Source organism: Esox lucius, chromosome 21, assembly GCF_011004845.1.
Source record: "Esox lucius isolate fEsoLuc1 chromosome 21, fEsoLuc1.pri, whole genome shotgun sequence".
Lineage (NCBI taxonomy): Eukaryota > Metazoa > Chordata > Actinopteri > Esociformes > Esocidae > Esox > Esox lucius.
Window position 1 is genome coordinate 2,299,696 of NC_047589.1, and position 18,183 is coordinate 2,317,878.

At 39.6% G+C, this 18,183-nt stretch overlaps 1 protein-coding gene across 2 annotated transcripts in view; it reads right to left on the reverse strand.

Annotated features, from left to right (window-relative positions):
* Positions 1 to 572: 572 nt before the first annotated feature.
* LOC105031580 (ADP-ribosyl cyclase/cyclic ADP-ribose hydrolase 1) overlaps positions 573 to 18,183 on the reverse strand; it is a 74,761-nt gene continuing 57,150 nt past the window's right edge. Inside the window, exons 6-9 of one of the 2 annotated variants that reach the window (XM_020044345.2) lie at positions 17,458 to 17,544; positions 17,259 to 17,342; positions 3,425 to 3,495; positions 573 to 1,272 (exon numbers count right to left, since the gene is read on the reverse strand). In XM_020044345.2, the coding sequence (XP_019899904.2) occupies positions 3,438 to 3,495; positions 17,259 to 17,342; positions 17,458 to 17,544 (229 nt within the window). In that variant the 3' untranslated portion in view covers positions 573 to 1,272; positions 3,425 to 3,437. Of the gene's footprint in view, positions 1,273 to 2,573; positions 3,496 to 17,258; positions 17,343 to 17,457; positions 17,545 to 18,183 lie in introns of those variants that run through there. The other variant, XM_013139546.3, reaches the window with a different exon arrangement.

The window sequence follows — 18,183 nt, forward strand, 5'->3', positions numbered from 1 at the left end:
AAAATCGACAGTGTATCAAATACTTGTTCTCCCTACTGTAAATGGCTTCATATGATCATTATCCTTAAATAAAACACACACATCCCAACCCATAAGACATAGGAAGTAACCATCACTGGAATAACTATTGGCATTAGGTCCTTGGGAAGCTCTCTAGACATCTTAGAAATGTCCCATGCAGCATGCCATACAGTACCATACTTGACAGACGACTACCTTTATATGGATATCTAAACTTCCTTTGAGCCCTCTGCTGGAGTTTATGGGTCATAAATGCTCATTTCTCACACTCGCATTTCTTCACATCTGACTAGATTACATCTAGTTTAATATTTTGTCATGAAACCTTTTACAAATTACAATTTTACATTTAAGCCTTAGCAGATGTTTTTACCCATAGTGACTTTACAGTAGTAAATGCATGCCATCTCATGCTTTTTTGTACTCAATGTGATAATGTCATGCTCTGTAGCTGAAATTATTACATAGATTAATGGCCTTACTCCAGGTGGAGTAAGGCCATTAATCCAATATAACAGATCAGCACTGATGGACTCAATGTGTGGTTGTGATTGTCCTTGAGTATCAGTTTAGTATCCTTCGCTTCTTCAAATATGACCGTAACACAATACAGTGTTATTTTGCTTTTAATCCAAAATACATGCTTTAATCTCCAGTATGTTTACAAGGGTGCACTGAATGTTAATTTCATTTGCGAAGTGTAAAACAACTTGCAATTTAACTGCAATTTAACTGCAATTTAACAAATGAAAATGTATGTATTATTTGTTTCAATTAAAGGAGAAGAACATATAGGTTATAGGAGCATCTAAGGATCTGATAAAGCAATGATGTGGTCAGGAACAGTGGTAGAGGTGTGGGTGAATACATACCTTACACCCAAAGATCAAATATTACAGTGCAGTGTAAGTGTTTGGCAGTGACATGTTTTGTTGATTTGGCTCTGTACTGTAATACATTCAATATGAAAACAATGATTATAAATTAGATGGTAAAAATGGCATTAACCTGTTTCAATTGCACAAGTTTAGTTATGAATACACTCATTTTACCATCAACGTGTCACCGTAAAATTATACTTTGATGGACTGCATTGTTAGCTTGATACAACAATACAGTCAACAATGAGACTGCATTGCTAGGCGCCACGGGTGGGAAAAGGGGGGCATTGCCCCCCGAGATAGAACTCAGAGCGGGAAGACAGAGATCTCAGCAATGACACTTGTAGAGTTCAAGCTCTGCTCTGCTAAACTGTCAAGAGGAGGAAAGGAAAAACACAAATTTAACACAAGCAATTTGATAAAATATCATTAGACAAAACACAGCGCAGAGTTCAAGGAGTATGCTAATGCTAGCATTGCAGAACCATACAACAGCTAACTCAAACACTGGAGAAGCGAAACAAAAATCCAGAGACAGCCCGCGAAAAAAAAGAAAGATCAGAGCATAAAAAGATTAAATGAATCTTGCACAGTTTACTATCACACGAGTATCAGAGCAAAGCAGTGGCTGTCACTGATATAAAGGTAGCCATTCCGCAAACTTTGAAAAACGTAAAAGAGTAAATCTCAATAAAGTTTTCACCTGCTCTTCATTTTTTTACAAATAAACATGTGGCATCAACTTACTGGAGTTAACCCCAAATTGAATACCCTCCACATCAGTAACATGTACCGTGTATAAGTTAAGTAGCTCTGTGGCTAATAAAAAAAGGGGAGATGGGGCAACCTTGTCTCACCCCTCTGTTGATGTTAATGTTCCTATGACGTGGTATCAGCATAATTCTATGAGTACAAGTACATGAGCCCAGTATCGGCCCGATACTGGTATCGGTGCATCCTTACTTTCAACCATTCAAAAGTTTCGGGTCACATAGAAATGTCCTTGTTTTTGAAAGAAAATCGAATTCTTTGTGCATTAAAATAACATATAATTGATCAGAAATACAGTGCAAACACTGGTAATGTTGTAAATTACTATTGTAGCTGGCACCGCCAAGTTTTCAATGGAACATCTACATCTGCATATGGAGGCCCATTATCAGAAACCATCACTCCTCTCTTCCAATGGCATGTTGTGTTTGCTAATCCAAGTTTATAATTTTAACTGCCTTACCCTTTTGCGATTATATTATCGCCGCTGAATACTGTTATATATACTGAATACTGTGCTGAATAAAGAAATAAAACTGGCCTGCTTTAGACTAGTTCAGCATCTTCAGCATCAACATTTGTGGGTTCGATTACAGGCTCAAAATGGCCAGAAACAAAGAACTTCCTCCTGAAACTCGTAAGTCTATTCTTGTTCTGAGAAATGAAGGCTATTCCATGCAAGAAAATGAAGATCTTACAATGATGTGTAGTACTCCCTTCACAGAACTGTGCAAAATGTCTCTAACCAGAATAGAAAGAGGGGTGGGAGGCCCCAGTGCGCAACTGAGCAAGAGGACAAATACATTAGAGTGTCTAGTTTGAGAAATTGTTCACTCACAGTTCCTCACGTGGCAGCTTGATTAAATAGTACCCAAAAAACACCAGTCTCAATGTCAAAAGTAAAGGGGTGACTCCAAGCCTTTTATTAAGAACTTTAAACAATGGAACATTCCGACATACAGAACACGTAGCGCAAATAAGCAAGCATGCGGTTAGTTGTTAGTTTTGTTAAGCAGGCAGTGTTGGGCATTTCGATATTATCCAACACGTAACATTTAAACAAACACACACATAAACAATACACATTCAATGTGTCCCATGATCGGATGAAATACTTTTCTGGTACATCATACCTTGGTATAACTTCTCTCAAACATTTGACAAAAGTCTTTCAATTATGTGTTAGGAAAGCCTCTACCCAACTTGAGAAATTATTAACCATTACTAGACCATAGTGTTTGTCACCACCTCTTTCTGTCACGTCATTGAAATCTGTGAATGTACAAATGGACCATGTGCTGGGGTGCTTTACCTTGTTTCACAAGTTACAATTGTTAGTGTTTCTCTTACAGGAACACAGAATATGAAGTATATTGTGTGGATGCAATGGTCTCAGGCACATGTTATGCACACACACACACCCAGGAATCTTTACCATAACTGCTCTTCTCTAATACATGCATTACACATCAATGCATTTGTTACTTTGAACAACCAGGCTGAAAACAACTACTACTTTACCTTTTTTTAACATTGATTGTAGTAGTGTTTGTATTTGACTTGGTCAGTTGCGCAATGGGAATTCAGTTTCAGTTAATGAAAATAACATAATACACAACTAATTTAAACAAGGCAACTATGCAGCTTGCTTGTCCCAAGCAATCAACCTATCTACTCATGCCAATGTGGACTTATCCATTCCATTTTATTGAATCTCAAATCATATCCACTTAAACTCTTGGCAATCACACCTTGACTGGAGTATCACCAGCAGGCACCACAAGCTGTGTCTGGGTGGGAAATGCACTCCTGGATAGTAGACCTGTGGAGAGAAGAGTTTTTGGTTTTTTGGTCCAGGTTGCGGATCTGACTTTAATTGGGATGTGTAATCCACAGGACTAAGAGGTCTGGAACTTACTGAGCTTCTGCAAATGTGCATATCACATTTTGTATATGTTTATTACATTCTATGCATGTGTGTATTTTCTTTTTAGGCAAAGTCTCAGATCTACCGATAGAGAACATAAAAGTTAATCAAAGCTGAATCAGTGTCTGAAAGATCACAATATCTGACATAACATAACTGAATATAGCAGTATAGTAAGGAAATAACAAATGCATTAAATTGTCCATGTTAATTAAGTTTTTTGATAGGAAACATCTACATATGTAGAATGGTGCTTCGTTTCATTTCATATTTATTAGAAAACAAGGGGATGTACATTTGAAGCAATATTCTTTTTTAGAAGATGGGTTCAGTGTTGCTGAATGATGTACAGATGACCAAAGTTTAGAGGAGATGGTGTTGAACTGTAGCACAGTTCAACACTGTTTATTTCACATGCAGTGGTTTTTGGTTCTGGTCAGGATTTGATCTTGTAGACATTGATTTTGATTCACTTTCTTAAACAAGCTCTCTTCACCAAAGTAGCCTGAATTAAAAATAAACAAATGTGCAGAAACTTTGGGAAACCTCAAATCTCTTGGTCAGCCGGACAGACTAAAGACAGACAAGTTTAAACTACAACCACCAAATTAAAGTTTCTATAAAATAGAGCTATCTTATAAGTATCCCACAATACTTATAAAACCGCAATAACCTTCTGACTAATGATATTTTACTCGTTATATGGATGTGCTATGTGATTGCTTATCTATCAGTGGATTTCAATAATTGTTAGTCAATCTTTATCCAAAAAGACCAAAGTGCTTAAAGAACAAAGAATGTGAGCTGTTATTATTCTTAGGCACTCCAGCCACCAAACCAGATAACATTTTCTGGTAGAGCAATTTTGAGCATTTTGTGTGTGACTAGGTTTATTGCTCTGTTTGTACAATTGTGTTTAATTGGGCTTGCAAGAGAACTTTGGTTAACCTGGTTTTAGGGCTTTCCCCTATGCATTGAAGGATGAAGATTAAAGTCTGTTGGATTTTAAACCAGCTGTTTTAAAAGCCCAGCTGTCTTTAAAGGATAATGGACATTGATTGGCCTGAGGAGGGGGGTGGCCCTCTTTCTCAGCAGGAACTATTTAACACTAGAACCGCCAATTGGCGTTTGAGTTCGTAATTAAAATAAAACTGAAAGTTAAACCCTCCTCCTTCCATTCCTAAATAGAATCGAAAATGTAAATATAGCTATATTATTCCTAAATAAATCGAAAATGTAAATATAGCTATATAATTTAAGGAGGGAAAGAGAAACAAAATTGCACATCCTATCTCTTAGAATTTTCTCTACTTGTTTTACTGAAGATTAATATTCTACAAACGTATTAGGCTATATAATTATTCACAAAACAAAATTTCTAAAATATTTAGTATTTTTAATATTTTGTGGTTTTTTGATAACCTATTCATGTCACCTATAGAAAGATCTTATATGCCAATAATCTAGGAGACTAGGATTATGCCTTGGCATTGAAATCAACCCGATAGCCCCATTACAAACCCTAGGAGACTTGCAAAGACGCGCAGTTCACAGCCTATTCATGTCAGACCTCGTACTTTTCTATGTATTCTTTTTTAGTATATTTTTTTAGTATGATGAGATGTTCATTACAAACATTCTTGATTTTTTCAAATTAATTAACAATTTAAAACAAACAAATTCTGTAATTCATAATTTGTTATACTATTCTACACTCACCTAAAGGATTATTAGGAACACCATACTAATACTGTGTTTGACCCCCTTTCCCCTTCAGAACTGCCTTAATTCTACGTAGCATTGATTCAACATGGTGCTGAAAGCATTCTTTAGAAATGTTGGCCCATATTGATAGGATAGCACCTTGCAGTTGATGGAGATTTCAGGGCACGAAGCTCCCGTTCCACCACATCCCAAAGATGCTCTATTGGGTTGAGATCTGGTGACTGTGGGGGCCATTTCAGTACAGTGAACTCATTGTCATGTTCAAGAAACCAATTTGAAATGATTCAAGCTTTGTGACATGGTGCATTATCCTGGTGGAAGTAGCCATCAGAGGATGGGTACATGGTGGCCATAAAGGGATGGACATGGTCAGAAACAATGCTCAGGTAGGCCGTGGCATTTAAACGAGGCCCAATTGGCACTAAGGGGCCTAAAGTGTGCCAAGAAAACATCCCCCACACCATTACACCACCACCACCAGCCTGCACAGTGGTAACAAGGCATGATGGATCCATGTTCTCATTCTGTTTACGCCAAATTCTGACTCTACCATCTGAATGTCTCAACAGAAATCGAGACTCATCAGACCAGGCAACATTCTTCCAGTCTTCAACTGTCCAATTTTGGTGAGCTTGTGCAAATTGTAGCCTCTTTTTCCTATTTGTAGTGGAGATGAGTGGTACCCGGTGGGGTCTTCTGCTGTTGAAACCCATCCGCCTCAAGGTTGTGCGTGTTGTGGCTTCACAAATGCTTTGCTGCATACCTTGGTTGTAACGAGTGGTTATTTCAGTCAAAGTTGCTCTTCTATCAGCTTGAATCAGTCGGCCCATTCTCCTCTGACCTCTAGCATCAATAAGGCATTTTCGCCCACAGGACTGCCACATACTGGATGTTTTTCCCTTTTCACACAATTCTTTGTAAAACCTAGAAATGGTTGTGCGTGAAAATCCCAGTAACTGAGCAGATTGTGAAATACTCAGACCGGCCCGTCTGGCACCAACAACCATGCCACGCTCAAAATTACTTAAATCACCTTTCTTTCCCATTCTGACATTCAGTTTGGAGTTCAGGAGATTGTCTTGACCAGGACCACACTCCAAAATGCATTGAAGCAACCACCATGTGATTGGTTGATTAGATAATTGCATTAATGAGAAATTGGACAGGTGTTCCTAATAATCCTTTAGGTGAGTGTATAACATTTTGGAGTGACTTATAAATGTCCTTGTTTTCCATGAAAACATACATTAAATACATTTTATTAGAAAATATAGCAAAATGAATTTGAAATAGTCATAGACAAGGCTAATAATCCTTTAGGTGAGTGTATATAGTTTGATAACAACCCAGCAGATGAACTGATGCTCCGGCTGGATGGTGATGCTGCGGAGGAGAATGTCCATGCTAATAGGGACGATTTGTATGCTAATAACGCCAAACGGCGTTTGACTCTGGCGGTTACTGGGATTCAAAAAGGCCTGGCGGTTCTAGTGTTAACCATGGGTATGACTTCTAGACAGCAAGTAACTTGTAGCATTTGATTGTGATGGTTGCTTCCTGAACACATTCAGGAAGGGTTAATTTTGGTATCTTTTGTTCCAATTTGTTCATTTCCACTGCAAATTCAATAAACAATTTTGAAAATACAGCCCTCTAAATAAAAATACATTGGACTATAGTTCAAACCATTGAAATTAAGGTAATACTATACTTGAAGTGTAGTGTCATAAAATTGTCATAACTCTGTCATAACTGTCATAATGTCTCGTCAGCTGACATAACATGTTAAATCCTGTCATAACATGGTCACGACACTGTAATAAGACATATTTTTAAATATTATGACATATATTAGTTTTTTTTATGACTGGTTATGACACAGTCTGTCAAAACATACCAAACCATTCTGTAACACCAGGCTCGTTATAAACAGTATTTTAAAATTACATTTAATTATAAATGCTACATATCAATATAATTATGCATGAAGTGATTTCAGATATTTACCTTCCCCAATGCAACATTTCTTGTGAGAAAGCCCCATTAGGCAGTGACGTCAAATGGCGCCTAAAGAGTTAAGTTTTGTTTTGATCAGCGAGAGTGTCTTGTTTAGCTGGGTTCGTAGCTAATTTTCAGTTGCATTGTTGTGCGTGAATGCTAACTGGACCCACCTATCCTACTCTTCGCCTACTCATCCAGTGTATTCATAATCTGAGGCCCTGCCCCTTTGACATCGGTCCTTCGAGCCGGATTGAGTAAACTCCCGAAGACATGAATCCAGCCCCCATGGAGGCAGATGAACCATCTATGTGTGACCCCACTGAATTAGGAAGTCACCTGCACATCTAGCTGAGTACGAAATTACCCTCCCACATCATGAGCACCGCCACACCACTCCACCCAAGGGACCAAGAAGTCGTGAGAAGACCCCATCAAAGTGGAGTGGACTTGGCATCAGGTCCAGTGCTTGTTCAAGTGCACGCTCATGTGTGGGAAGATAGCCTGCTCTATCAAACTACCAAACAGCACTATTGGAAGAGAGAATGAAGCCCTGTTGAAAATGGCGCTAGATAACCTTAAGAATTACTATGTTCACCTCAGCGAACAATATAAATACCAGATACTACTTGGTCATGTCAAGCTCCCCAGTGCTCTTCAGTTGGCTAAAGCCTTCTTGCATGACCCAAGGCCGTACACTGCCATACTACATGCCCTTCAAGACATGTATGGACAACCCCGTAAACTTGAACAGTGCGAGCTAGGTGCTTATATATATATATATATATATATATATATATATATAATCGGGCGATTAAGTACTCATAATTAATGCACCAATCATCAAGTTTGCCAATGTCAAAGCCTTCGACAACTTTGCACTATCTATCATTCCCTGGTCGGCATGTTTAGGACATTTTAAGGCTAGAATGGATTTGAGCTCCAATGCGATTCACATGTCGACAGACTTCTGTGCAAGATGCCGGCAAGTTACTGAGATGGGTTTGTTGAGCACTGCCTGCATCATGGTATTCTATAGACCGGAACAGACCAAACATATACCTTACCTGATCTGGCTACCTGGTTACAAATGAAATCCCAGGCCAAGTGGATCTCCAGTAGAGCTGCAGCGCTCTACCAGGTTGACATGCCCAAGTCCATCAAGAGAGAGCACCAGGCCTCCACTCGCCTACAGGAAAGGTTCACCTAAGGCTGCTCCCAAACTTCAATCCTACTGCCCTTACTGTGAAAATAGAGCACTTCCTGCACTCACCAGATGCGTGCACACTTAAACACCCATGCAAGACATGCAAAGAGCAAAATCTGACCATATTCAATGATGCAGCACAGGAGACACAGAAGTGTCCTCAGGGTAAGTGTCCCCAAAGCAGAGATCTACCTGGACAGACCTAATAGATCACAGAGAGTGATGCTCAAGGTTTTCAAGGTCCATCTGCACAATGGTGATCAGGTAATGGAAACATATGCAGTGCTTGACGACGGCTCAGAACGCAGCATTGTTCTGCCACAAGTTATCCCTCATCTGAACCTGCCCAGACAACCCAAGACACTGATCCTCAGGATGGTCCACCAAGACATCATACAGCTCCAGGGTGCTTCAGTCACATTTGAGGTGTCCCCGCTGCACAAGCCCTTACAGAAGTACACAATACACCAAGCCTTTACGGCTAATAGCTTAGGCCTTTCCGAACACTCTTACCCAGTGGTTGCACTTCAGAAGTGATACGAACATCTCCGATGTCTGCCTTTGCTACCAATTGATAGAGCCCAACCTCTGCTCCTCATCGGTTCAGACATGCCCCACTTACTTGCACCTGTCAAGCCTGTGCGAGCAGGACCACCTGTAAGGCCCATTTCTGTCTGCAACCAACAAATCCTGTCCCTTTGTGCTGGCTTGGCCCCGGGTTGCACCAAGGAAGCAGCTGTCGATGCCTCGCCTGGAGTTGTGCACAGCACTCACAAGGGCTCAGCTTGCTAGTGTCCTCCAATTAGAGCTCACAGTGCCAATCCAATATGTCATGCTGTGGTCAGATTCTACCACCGTTCTGCATTGGCTCAAGTTCGAATTGTGCCGCTACAAGGTCTTTGTAGGCACTCGGGTTGCCGAGATTCAGGACCTGACCAACATAGACAATTGGAGATATGTGGACACAGGAAACAAAGCAACTCCTTGTCTCCGGAATATGTAACAGGACTCATCAGAGTTCGTGGCAGGCTGCGTCAGGCTGAGAAGCTGGAGATGGATGCCATCCATCCTTTTGTCCTGGATCCTCATCACTTTGTCACAAAGCTACTAATTAAAGACTGGTCAAGAGATGGTATTAGCAGAGCTCCGTCACCACGTCTCGATCCTGCGGGGAAGAGAGGCCATTTGGAAGCACCCAACCTTGTGGACTCAACCTTGTGGTCTTCCGAGAGTGTAAGATATGGAGAGCCAAGCCTGACATCCCGAAGATGGCTGACCTGCCACCAGCTTGTCTGCGTCTCTACAAACCCCCCTTTAACTCCACTGGAGAAGTGATGGGGGATAATTAGTAAGTGCATGACAACCCGATGTGTGCATCTAGACCTACTGGAGAGTCTGGATGCGGATGCCTTTCTAATGTCCCTCAGGCGCTTCATTGCATGGTGTGGATATACGGGAGGCCTTCGCAAACGTCTCCTCAGCTGAAAACTCAGCTGGCCGAAAAGAAGGATATTATTCCGTTTCAACCCACCAGGTGCTCCACACTTTGGTGGCAAATGGGAAAGAGAGGACAAATCCGAAAAGACTGCATTGAGAGTTGTCCTGAAGGATTAGACTGTTGCAGAAACTGTGTTCCGCACAGTGCTTACGGAAGTGGAGGGCGTCCTGAATGCTAAACCTCTCAGTTACCTATCATCAGACGTGGCACACCAAACATCCTACTGATGGGAAGCCACGACTCATCCCTTCCTTAGGATGTGTATGATTCCAGTGATCAGTGGCAAGTGCTGCTGGAGACACCGTCAAGTGCTCTCGGATCACTAGTGGTCCAAGTTCATTTGTCACTACTTACCAAGCTTACAGGAGAGACATAAATGGAAGAAAGATGGGAAAGAGCTAACTGTGGGTCAGGTGGTCCTCACAACTCCCGCAATCACTTTGGCCTGTTGGGAAGGTGACCTGTATTTACCCCGGCTCAGACGGATGTGTGAGGACTGCTGCAATCCAAGTCAAAGATCGGACCTACCTTTGGCCTGTGGCCTGGTTGGTGCAGCTCTCGAGACTCCGCGACGATGAGACTGCAGAGAACCCTACAACTTAGAACAGACTTTCTCCCTGTTTCAAATGTCCTGGTAGACATTAGGCAGTGGCGTCAAATGGCGCCTGAAGAGTTACGTTTCGTTTTGGTCAGCGAGAGTGGCTTGTTTAACTGGGTTCGTGGAAAATTTTCAGTTGCATCGTTGTGTGTGAATGCCAACCTTGTTTAACTGCCTCCTGGTGATTTTCTTACTGGACCCACCTATACTACTCTTCACCTACTCATCTAGTGTATTCATAATCTGAGGCCCGTTTGACATTTCACATGACTAGGATGCCAGCAGTAGATTTCAGGAGCAGGACATGGCATCCTCTTCATGACTAATAACCAACATAAGGGCATGTACAGCTAGGTGATAGGCCTATCTGGTCCCAATGATTATGGTCATAATTCTTCTGTTGTATTGTCATAAACTGTATTTTGTCAGTGTTAGCAAAGTGACACAGGATGGTAATAATGCTATCATGACATTTACATAAACTGCATTTTCTCAGTTCAAGTAATCCAACAACGTTTAGTTATTTATTTAAAATAAAATGACAAGAGGGTCATGGCACATGACTTTCTATAGTATATAAAATCTACACTAACATCAATTGCATGACTAGCATGGTCTCCTTTTGTCTAAAGATAAGGTAAAGTATGTATACACACACACACACACACACACAAACACACCCCCATTCAAAAGTTAGGGGTCACTTAGAAATGTCCTTGTTTTCTAAATAAGTGGCCAGAAACAAAGAACGTTCTTCTGAAACTTGTCAGTCTATTCTTGTTCTGAGAAATTATAGCAATTCCATGTGGGAAATAGAAAGAAACTGATGATCTTGTTCAATGCAGTGTACTACTCCCTACACAGAACAGGGCAAACTGTCTCTAACCAGAATAGAAAGAGGAGTGGGACACAACTGAGCCCACTCCTTTCATTTGTGTCAATGTATTTGAAAATACATCAGATGCCTCACAGGTCCTCAGATACATTTAACGCCTCACAGGTCCTCAACTGGCAGTTTAATTTCATAGCCTAGTACCGGCAAAACACAGGTCTCAACATCCATAGTGAAGAGGTGACTCTGGGATGCTGGCCTAGGCAGTGTTGCAAAATAAAAGCCCTATCTCAAACTGGACAATAAAAAGTGTCTCCTCCTAAGATGGGCAAAGGTACACAGACACTAGATAAAAAGTGTTATGGACAGAAAAATCTACATTTGAGATGTTCGGATCACAATGAAAATTCATGTGACAGACCAAATGAAAGGTTGCTGGAGGAGTGATATCTGTCAAACATGGTGGAGGCAATGTGATGCTATCACTCCATTTTGCAACCCTGTGGATGGCACTTGATTAGAGAACATTTCTTCCTAGAACAGGACAATGACCAAAATCACAGTGCCAAACTATGCAAAAAGCAGTCAGCTGGTTTTCTGTCTATAATGGAGAGGCCATGTTGTGGGAACAATGAAGTGGGAGCAGAATGACCTGACGGTACATAAGAAATGCCCATCAAGCCAAGCCAACCTGAAGGAAGTGCTTCAGGAAGCATGGGGTGAAATCTCTTCAGATTACCTCAACAATTTGACAACTTGAATGCCAAATGTCAGCAAAACTGAAAAAGCTGCAAATGGAAGATTCTTTGACGAAAGCAAAGTTTAAAGGACAATTATTATTTAAAATTAAATTAATTTTTCTAACCTTGTCTATGACTATTTCAAATTAATTTTGCTGTATTTTCTAATAAAATGTATTTAATGTATGTTTTCATGGAAAACAAAGACATTTATAAGTCACTCCAAAATGTTATACACTCACCTAAAGCATTATTAGGAACACCTGTCCAATTTCTCATTAATGCAATTATCTAATCAACCAATCACATGGCAGTTGCTTCAATGCATTTTGGAGTGTGGTCCTGGTCAAGACAATCTCCTGAACTCCAAACTGAATGACAGAATGGGAAAAAAAGGTGATTTAAGCAATTTTGAGTGTGGCATGGTGGTTGGTGCCAGACGGGCCGGTCTGAGTATTTCACAATCTGCTCAGTTACTGGGATTTTCATGCACAACCATTTCTAGAGTTTACAAAGAATGGTGTGAAAAGGGAAAAACATCCAGTATGTGGCAGTCCTGTGGGCAAAAATGCCTTATTGATGCTAGAGGTCAGAGGAGAATGGGCTGACTGATTCAAGCTGATAGAAGAGCAACTTTGACTGAAATAACCACTGGTTACAACCGAGGTATGCAGCAAAGCATTTGTGAAGCCATAACACGCACAACCTTCCTGGGACGAGCTAACAATATAAAGGTTTGTTGCAATGCATACACCCTAGTTAACATTAGCTACACATGGTAATAAACAGGCTACTGTTTGCTGCTAACATACAGCCTAGAGCTTTTGTTAGCTTTTGTGAGCTATTTCCATGCAATTAAATTTTTTCTGTGTTTATTGGAAAACACATTCAGCTACCTATGTACTCGTAGGCCATCAATGAAAACAAACTAACACACTTTGAAAGCATGCTCCTTCCATTATGATGACAGACATTGCGCAAACCATCATTACAACTTCATCGATACATTTACATATGGACATCAAACTAACAAACTCGGCCTGGATTGCTACCTAACAAGAATGTAAAATTAAAGATAACTTCTTATTTTTCAAATCTGCTAGCTGGCTGGCTAACTACCTACAGAACTGTAGTAATGTTAGCTTGCAAATAGCTAATTTAGCCAGCACTGTACATTTGTTATGATATGTTTTTAGCAGGCTATATGATAACTTGTATGAATATCCAGAATATCCTTAAAGGATAATACTGCTAGCTACAGGTAAGCTCAATAATCATCTTGTGGAAAAGTACCATAAGCTTAAATGCTTACCTTCAATTACTTACTGCCAGCCAGGAGCAAAACCAACCAACTGAAAAAAACAAGAAACCAGGCGAGCCTAGTTCAGCCAGCCCGCTGTTGCCCTCCCCTGGATTCTATGTGGGTCTACCCACATAAAAAGCTGTGTTTTTAACCACTACGCCACAGAGCTATATATCTGCTGAGAGTTGGTATAGCATTTCAACATTAGATCATTGTTTATGAGGGGCCGTATAAGACATTATTCATTCTGGTACTCTCACATACATACATATATTCTCCTTTCACATACATACATTCTCCTTTCATCTACATATATTTTCACTCTCACATACATACATTCTCCTTTCACATACATATATTTTCCCTCTCACATACATACATTCTCCTTTCACATTCATATATTTACATACACACTTATATTCTATATCATGCACATGATCTCATGCAATTTTAAATAATATATGTATATAAGCAGAAAATGTATGCATGTGTAAAGAAAATATATGTATGTGAGAGAATAATGTGTGTGTGTGTGTGTGTGAGAGAAAGTTTAGTGGAAACGGAAGGAGTATAGTAGAAGCGGATGGCAGAACATTTCTTGTGCTGTGATTGGCTGTCAACCTCACCCTGTGATTGGCTGAGAAACTCAGCAGGGTCATGTTCAGGTCGCGATCAGCATGGACGGAGATGAGATGAACGCTTTGCAGCAAGCCATTGGAGTTTTAAGAACTATTTTAACATGCCCTGATACTATTTCTGCACCTAACGTTGTTCACAGCACGGCAGAAAGTGAACTTTTCAGACCAGGGGGCAACTCACCCCATATGGAACATAAATATATTTTTGCAATGCAAAATGTATGTTAATTCAACTTAATTCAAAATACATTTCAGGCATCAAAATGTATTTCACCTTTTATTCTGAAATGTATTTAAAAATGTATACATACATTTATCTTTATTCAAAATACATTTCCGCTTTTATTCCGAAATTTATTTGAAAATGTATAAATACATTTCAGTTTTGTCCAAAAGTATTTCACTGTCAACAATGCTCTCATTACAATTGTAATGTATTATAGAAAATACATTACAAAATGTATTTTGAAGCCTATATTAAAAAGCATTTTTAAGGTCCTGTGAAAGTAAAAAGATGAAAAGTAATTACCGACGTATTGATTATATCACATTTAGGTGTTGAAACACATTTTATAAATGTATACATTACCAAAATACATTTCATCTTAGTCACAAATATAGTCTAACATACTGAGGTAAACTTGGTAATACCACTACTTGCCTCTTCTGTTAATCACTCCTGTTTGGAGTTTGGTTAACCTGCCTGACTGTGGAACATAAGGTTGCAGGTTCAAAATGCCACCTTGCCAATTATTTGACATATTTAGACACGCTTTTTTAAAATGCATCAAATACATTTTTTACAAATATATTTAAGTGGCCAATTTCAAACATTTTTGACATATATTTACCAAATGTATTCAGAAATATATTTTCCAAATGTGTTCGGAAATATATTTTCCAAATGTATTCAAAAATATATTTAAAAAACATTTATTTTCTGTATGGGACAAGTCAGTGCTACAGGCCGAGCAGCTCACGCTATACAAGACCAAACTGGAGGATCACGGCAGTCTTTGCGATATCAAACACAGCAGCACTTGGGCAATTGGGGCTCTCATCCGAGGAAAAGGTAATAATAAATAAGCTCTATTTTTGTGGTGCTGATTTGTATAATTGATTTGATTGTATATTGGTAAGTGACCGTGCTTTTTCCCCCACCTGTCTAGCCTTAACCTCCCGCAATTGTGTCCGATCTCATGCCTTCACTGCACTGACATATTGGAATAGGCACCTCCTGGCCTTATGTTGGTCCCTAGTTACATAGAGGATGTCTAATGTTGTTCATTGTTCACAAAGGGGATGTCATGCCCTGCTCCTAAAATGTACTAGTGCTGGCATCCTATTAATGAGAAACAAAGCATTGGGGAAGGTGACAAACTACATTTTATGAAAATGTCATAATAGCAGCTGGGACCATAGTCACCAAGAAAACAATTGGTAACACACTACGCCGTGAAGGACTGTAATCCTGCAGTGCCCGCAAGGTCCCCCTGCTCAAGAAAGCACATGTACAGGCCTGTCTGAAATCGAGCACTTTGGCATCAACTCAACTCGCTGTGTTTGGAGGAGGAGGAATGCTGCCTATGACCCCAAGAACACCATCCCCACCGTCAAACATGGAGGTGGAAACATTATGCTTTGGTGGTGTTTATCTGCTAAGGGGAAAGGACAACTTCACTGCATCAAAGGGACAATGGACAGAGGCATGTACCATCAAATATTGGGTGAGAACCTCCTTCCCTCAGCTAGGGCATTGAAAATTGGTTGTGAATGGGTATTCCAGCATGACAATGACCCAAAACACACGGCCAAGGCAACAAAGGAGTGGCTCAAGAAGAAGCACATTAAGGTCCTGGAGGGGCCAGTCACCAGACCTTAATCCTATCGAAAATCTGCGGAGGGAGCTGAAGGTTCCAGTTGCCAAACGTCAGCCTTGAAACCTTAATGACTTGGAGAAGATCTGCAAAGAGGAGTGGGACAAAATCCCTCCTGAGATGTGTGCAAACCTGGTGGCCAACTACAAGAAACATCTGACTTCTGTGATTGCCAACAAGGGTTTTGCCTGAATCATTAGTACTGAATCATGTTTTGCAGAGGGTTTGAATACTTATTTCACTCATTAAAATGTAAATCAATTAATAACATTTTTGACATGTGTTTTTCTGTATTTTTTGTTTTTCTGTCTCTCACTGTTCAAATAAACCTACCATTAAAATTATAGACTGTGGGCAAACGTACAAAATCAGCAGGGGATAAAAAAAAAAATTATCATTATTAATCATGTCCTGCTCCTGAAATCTACTGCTGGCATCCTAGTCAAGAGAAATTATGCACAGGGGAAGGTAAGTATCTGACATCACTTCATGCATAACTATATTGATTTATAGCATTTATGATGAAATGTAATATAACAATACTGTTTATAAGAAGACTGGTGTTACAGAATGGTTTGTTATGTTTTGATAGACTTGTGTAGGTGTCATAACAAGTCATAAAAAAATGCAATATGTCAGAATATTTCAAAATGTGTCATTACAGTGTTTATGACAGGATATGACATGTTATGTCAGCTGACATGACACTTTATGACATAGTTATGACAATGCAATGATACTACACTTCAAGTAAAGTGTTACCGAAATTAATACCTACAAGATAATAGTATGAAGCCATTCTGCAGGTCGTTCTGAGATTTGTGCGAAACCATTTAGTCACATAAAGGTGGTATGTTTTTCTCAAGGTTGAGAATAAATGACCTATTCTGTGTCATCAACAAATGGCTAAGATCTTCATCTGGAAGCTAAGCCAAATTTTGTTGGTCTGTTAAAATGGCTTATGCAGATTTTCAATATGTTAAATGGGATGCCTGTAACCAATAATTGCAATGCACATTATGATGTAAAACTACCTGTAAGTATAAAGGTACAAAGATGGGACCATACTAAATTTTTCTTGCAGACTGGTCAGTCTTTTCTGCTTGCTTGGGCGTCTGTAATATCTGCTCATTGTCAATAAAGCATCTCATACCCTGGAAGCCAACCTAACTTTACTTCATCATTTACCTCCCTTTAACCCTGCAATAGACACACACAAACACTACCTAACTAATCACTTACTTTGCGACCGACACGCAGCTATACTTCAGTTTTGGATCAAGCTCTTTTTGTAGGTTCTTTAACGAGGGATCATCACAAGACTTCCTACAGCAAGGAAAGGCAGACAAAAGGGTCAAGCATATTGTAGGCAATTATAGCACATAAAAAATGAATGTGTAGGTATATGGGTCCAAAATAAGGTCCTGGACATAATGCTTACCCATCATTCTCCTGAGTCACCAGAAAAACAGTTAGACTCCTCATTTTGTCAGCATTGAATCTCTTCACCTCAATGCTGGCAAAAATACTTCATGTAAAAGATAAGATGGAAATGTTTAAAAATATGGATTTACATTACATAAATGAACAATGTAGGGACACCTATTGCTTAAACAGAAAATCCACTGCTAGAAACAGTTTTTTTCTCAGTCTCCCTATACATACCTATAACTAACTTTGTGTTACAGTCATAATTACCCACTGCAGCAGTATTTTAGAAACTTAGCACAGGAGAAGAAGATCTTAAAATGAATAGCGTCATGTTTTGTAGCAATTATTGTGGCCTTGGTATTTTGTTGATTGCTCGATCATGCGAGTGGCAGGTAGATATGGTTGTCCTCTTGAAAAGAGCTTTGGACTCTCAACAATATTCCTGATGGCAACAATTTTGCACAATAGCCAGGTTGACCCATTTTCTTAGTCTTTGCAATGACTAAAGCCTGGCGGGAGCCCTACCTCCTTGACAAATTGTGTGCCCACTATCAATTCTAGGCTTTTCAAAAAAGGGATTGTACAAGTTGTTACAGATTCGTGAGAGCTATTTCCTTAATAGTGTATTACTTTTGAAAAGGCCACAAACACAAAGACAAACACAAAGATAAGAAAATAAGTCAACAACAACAACACAGACCCTAACAATGGACACACATTACAACAAAACAGAAAT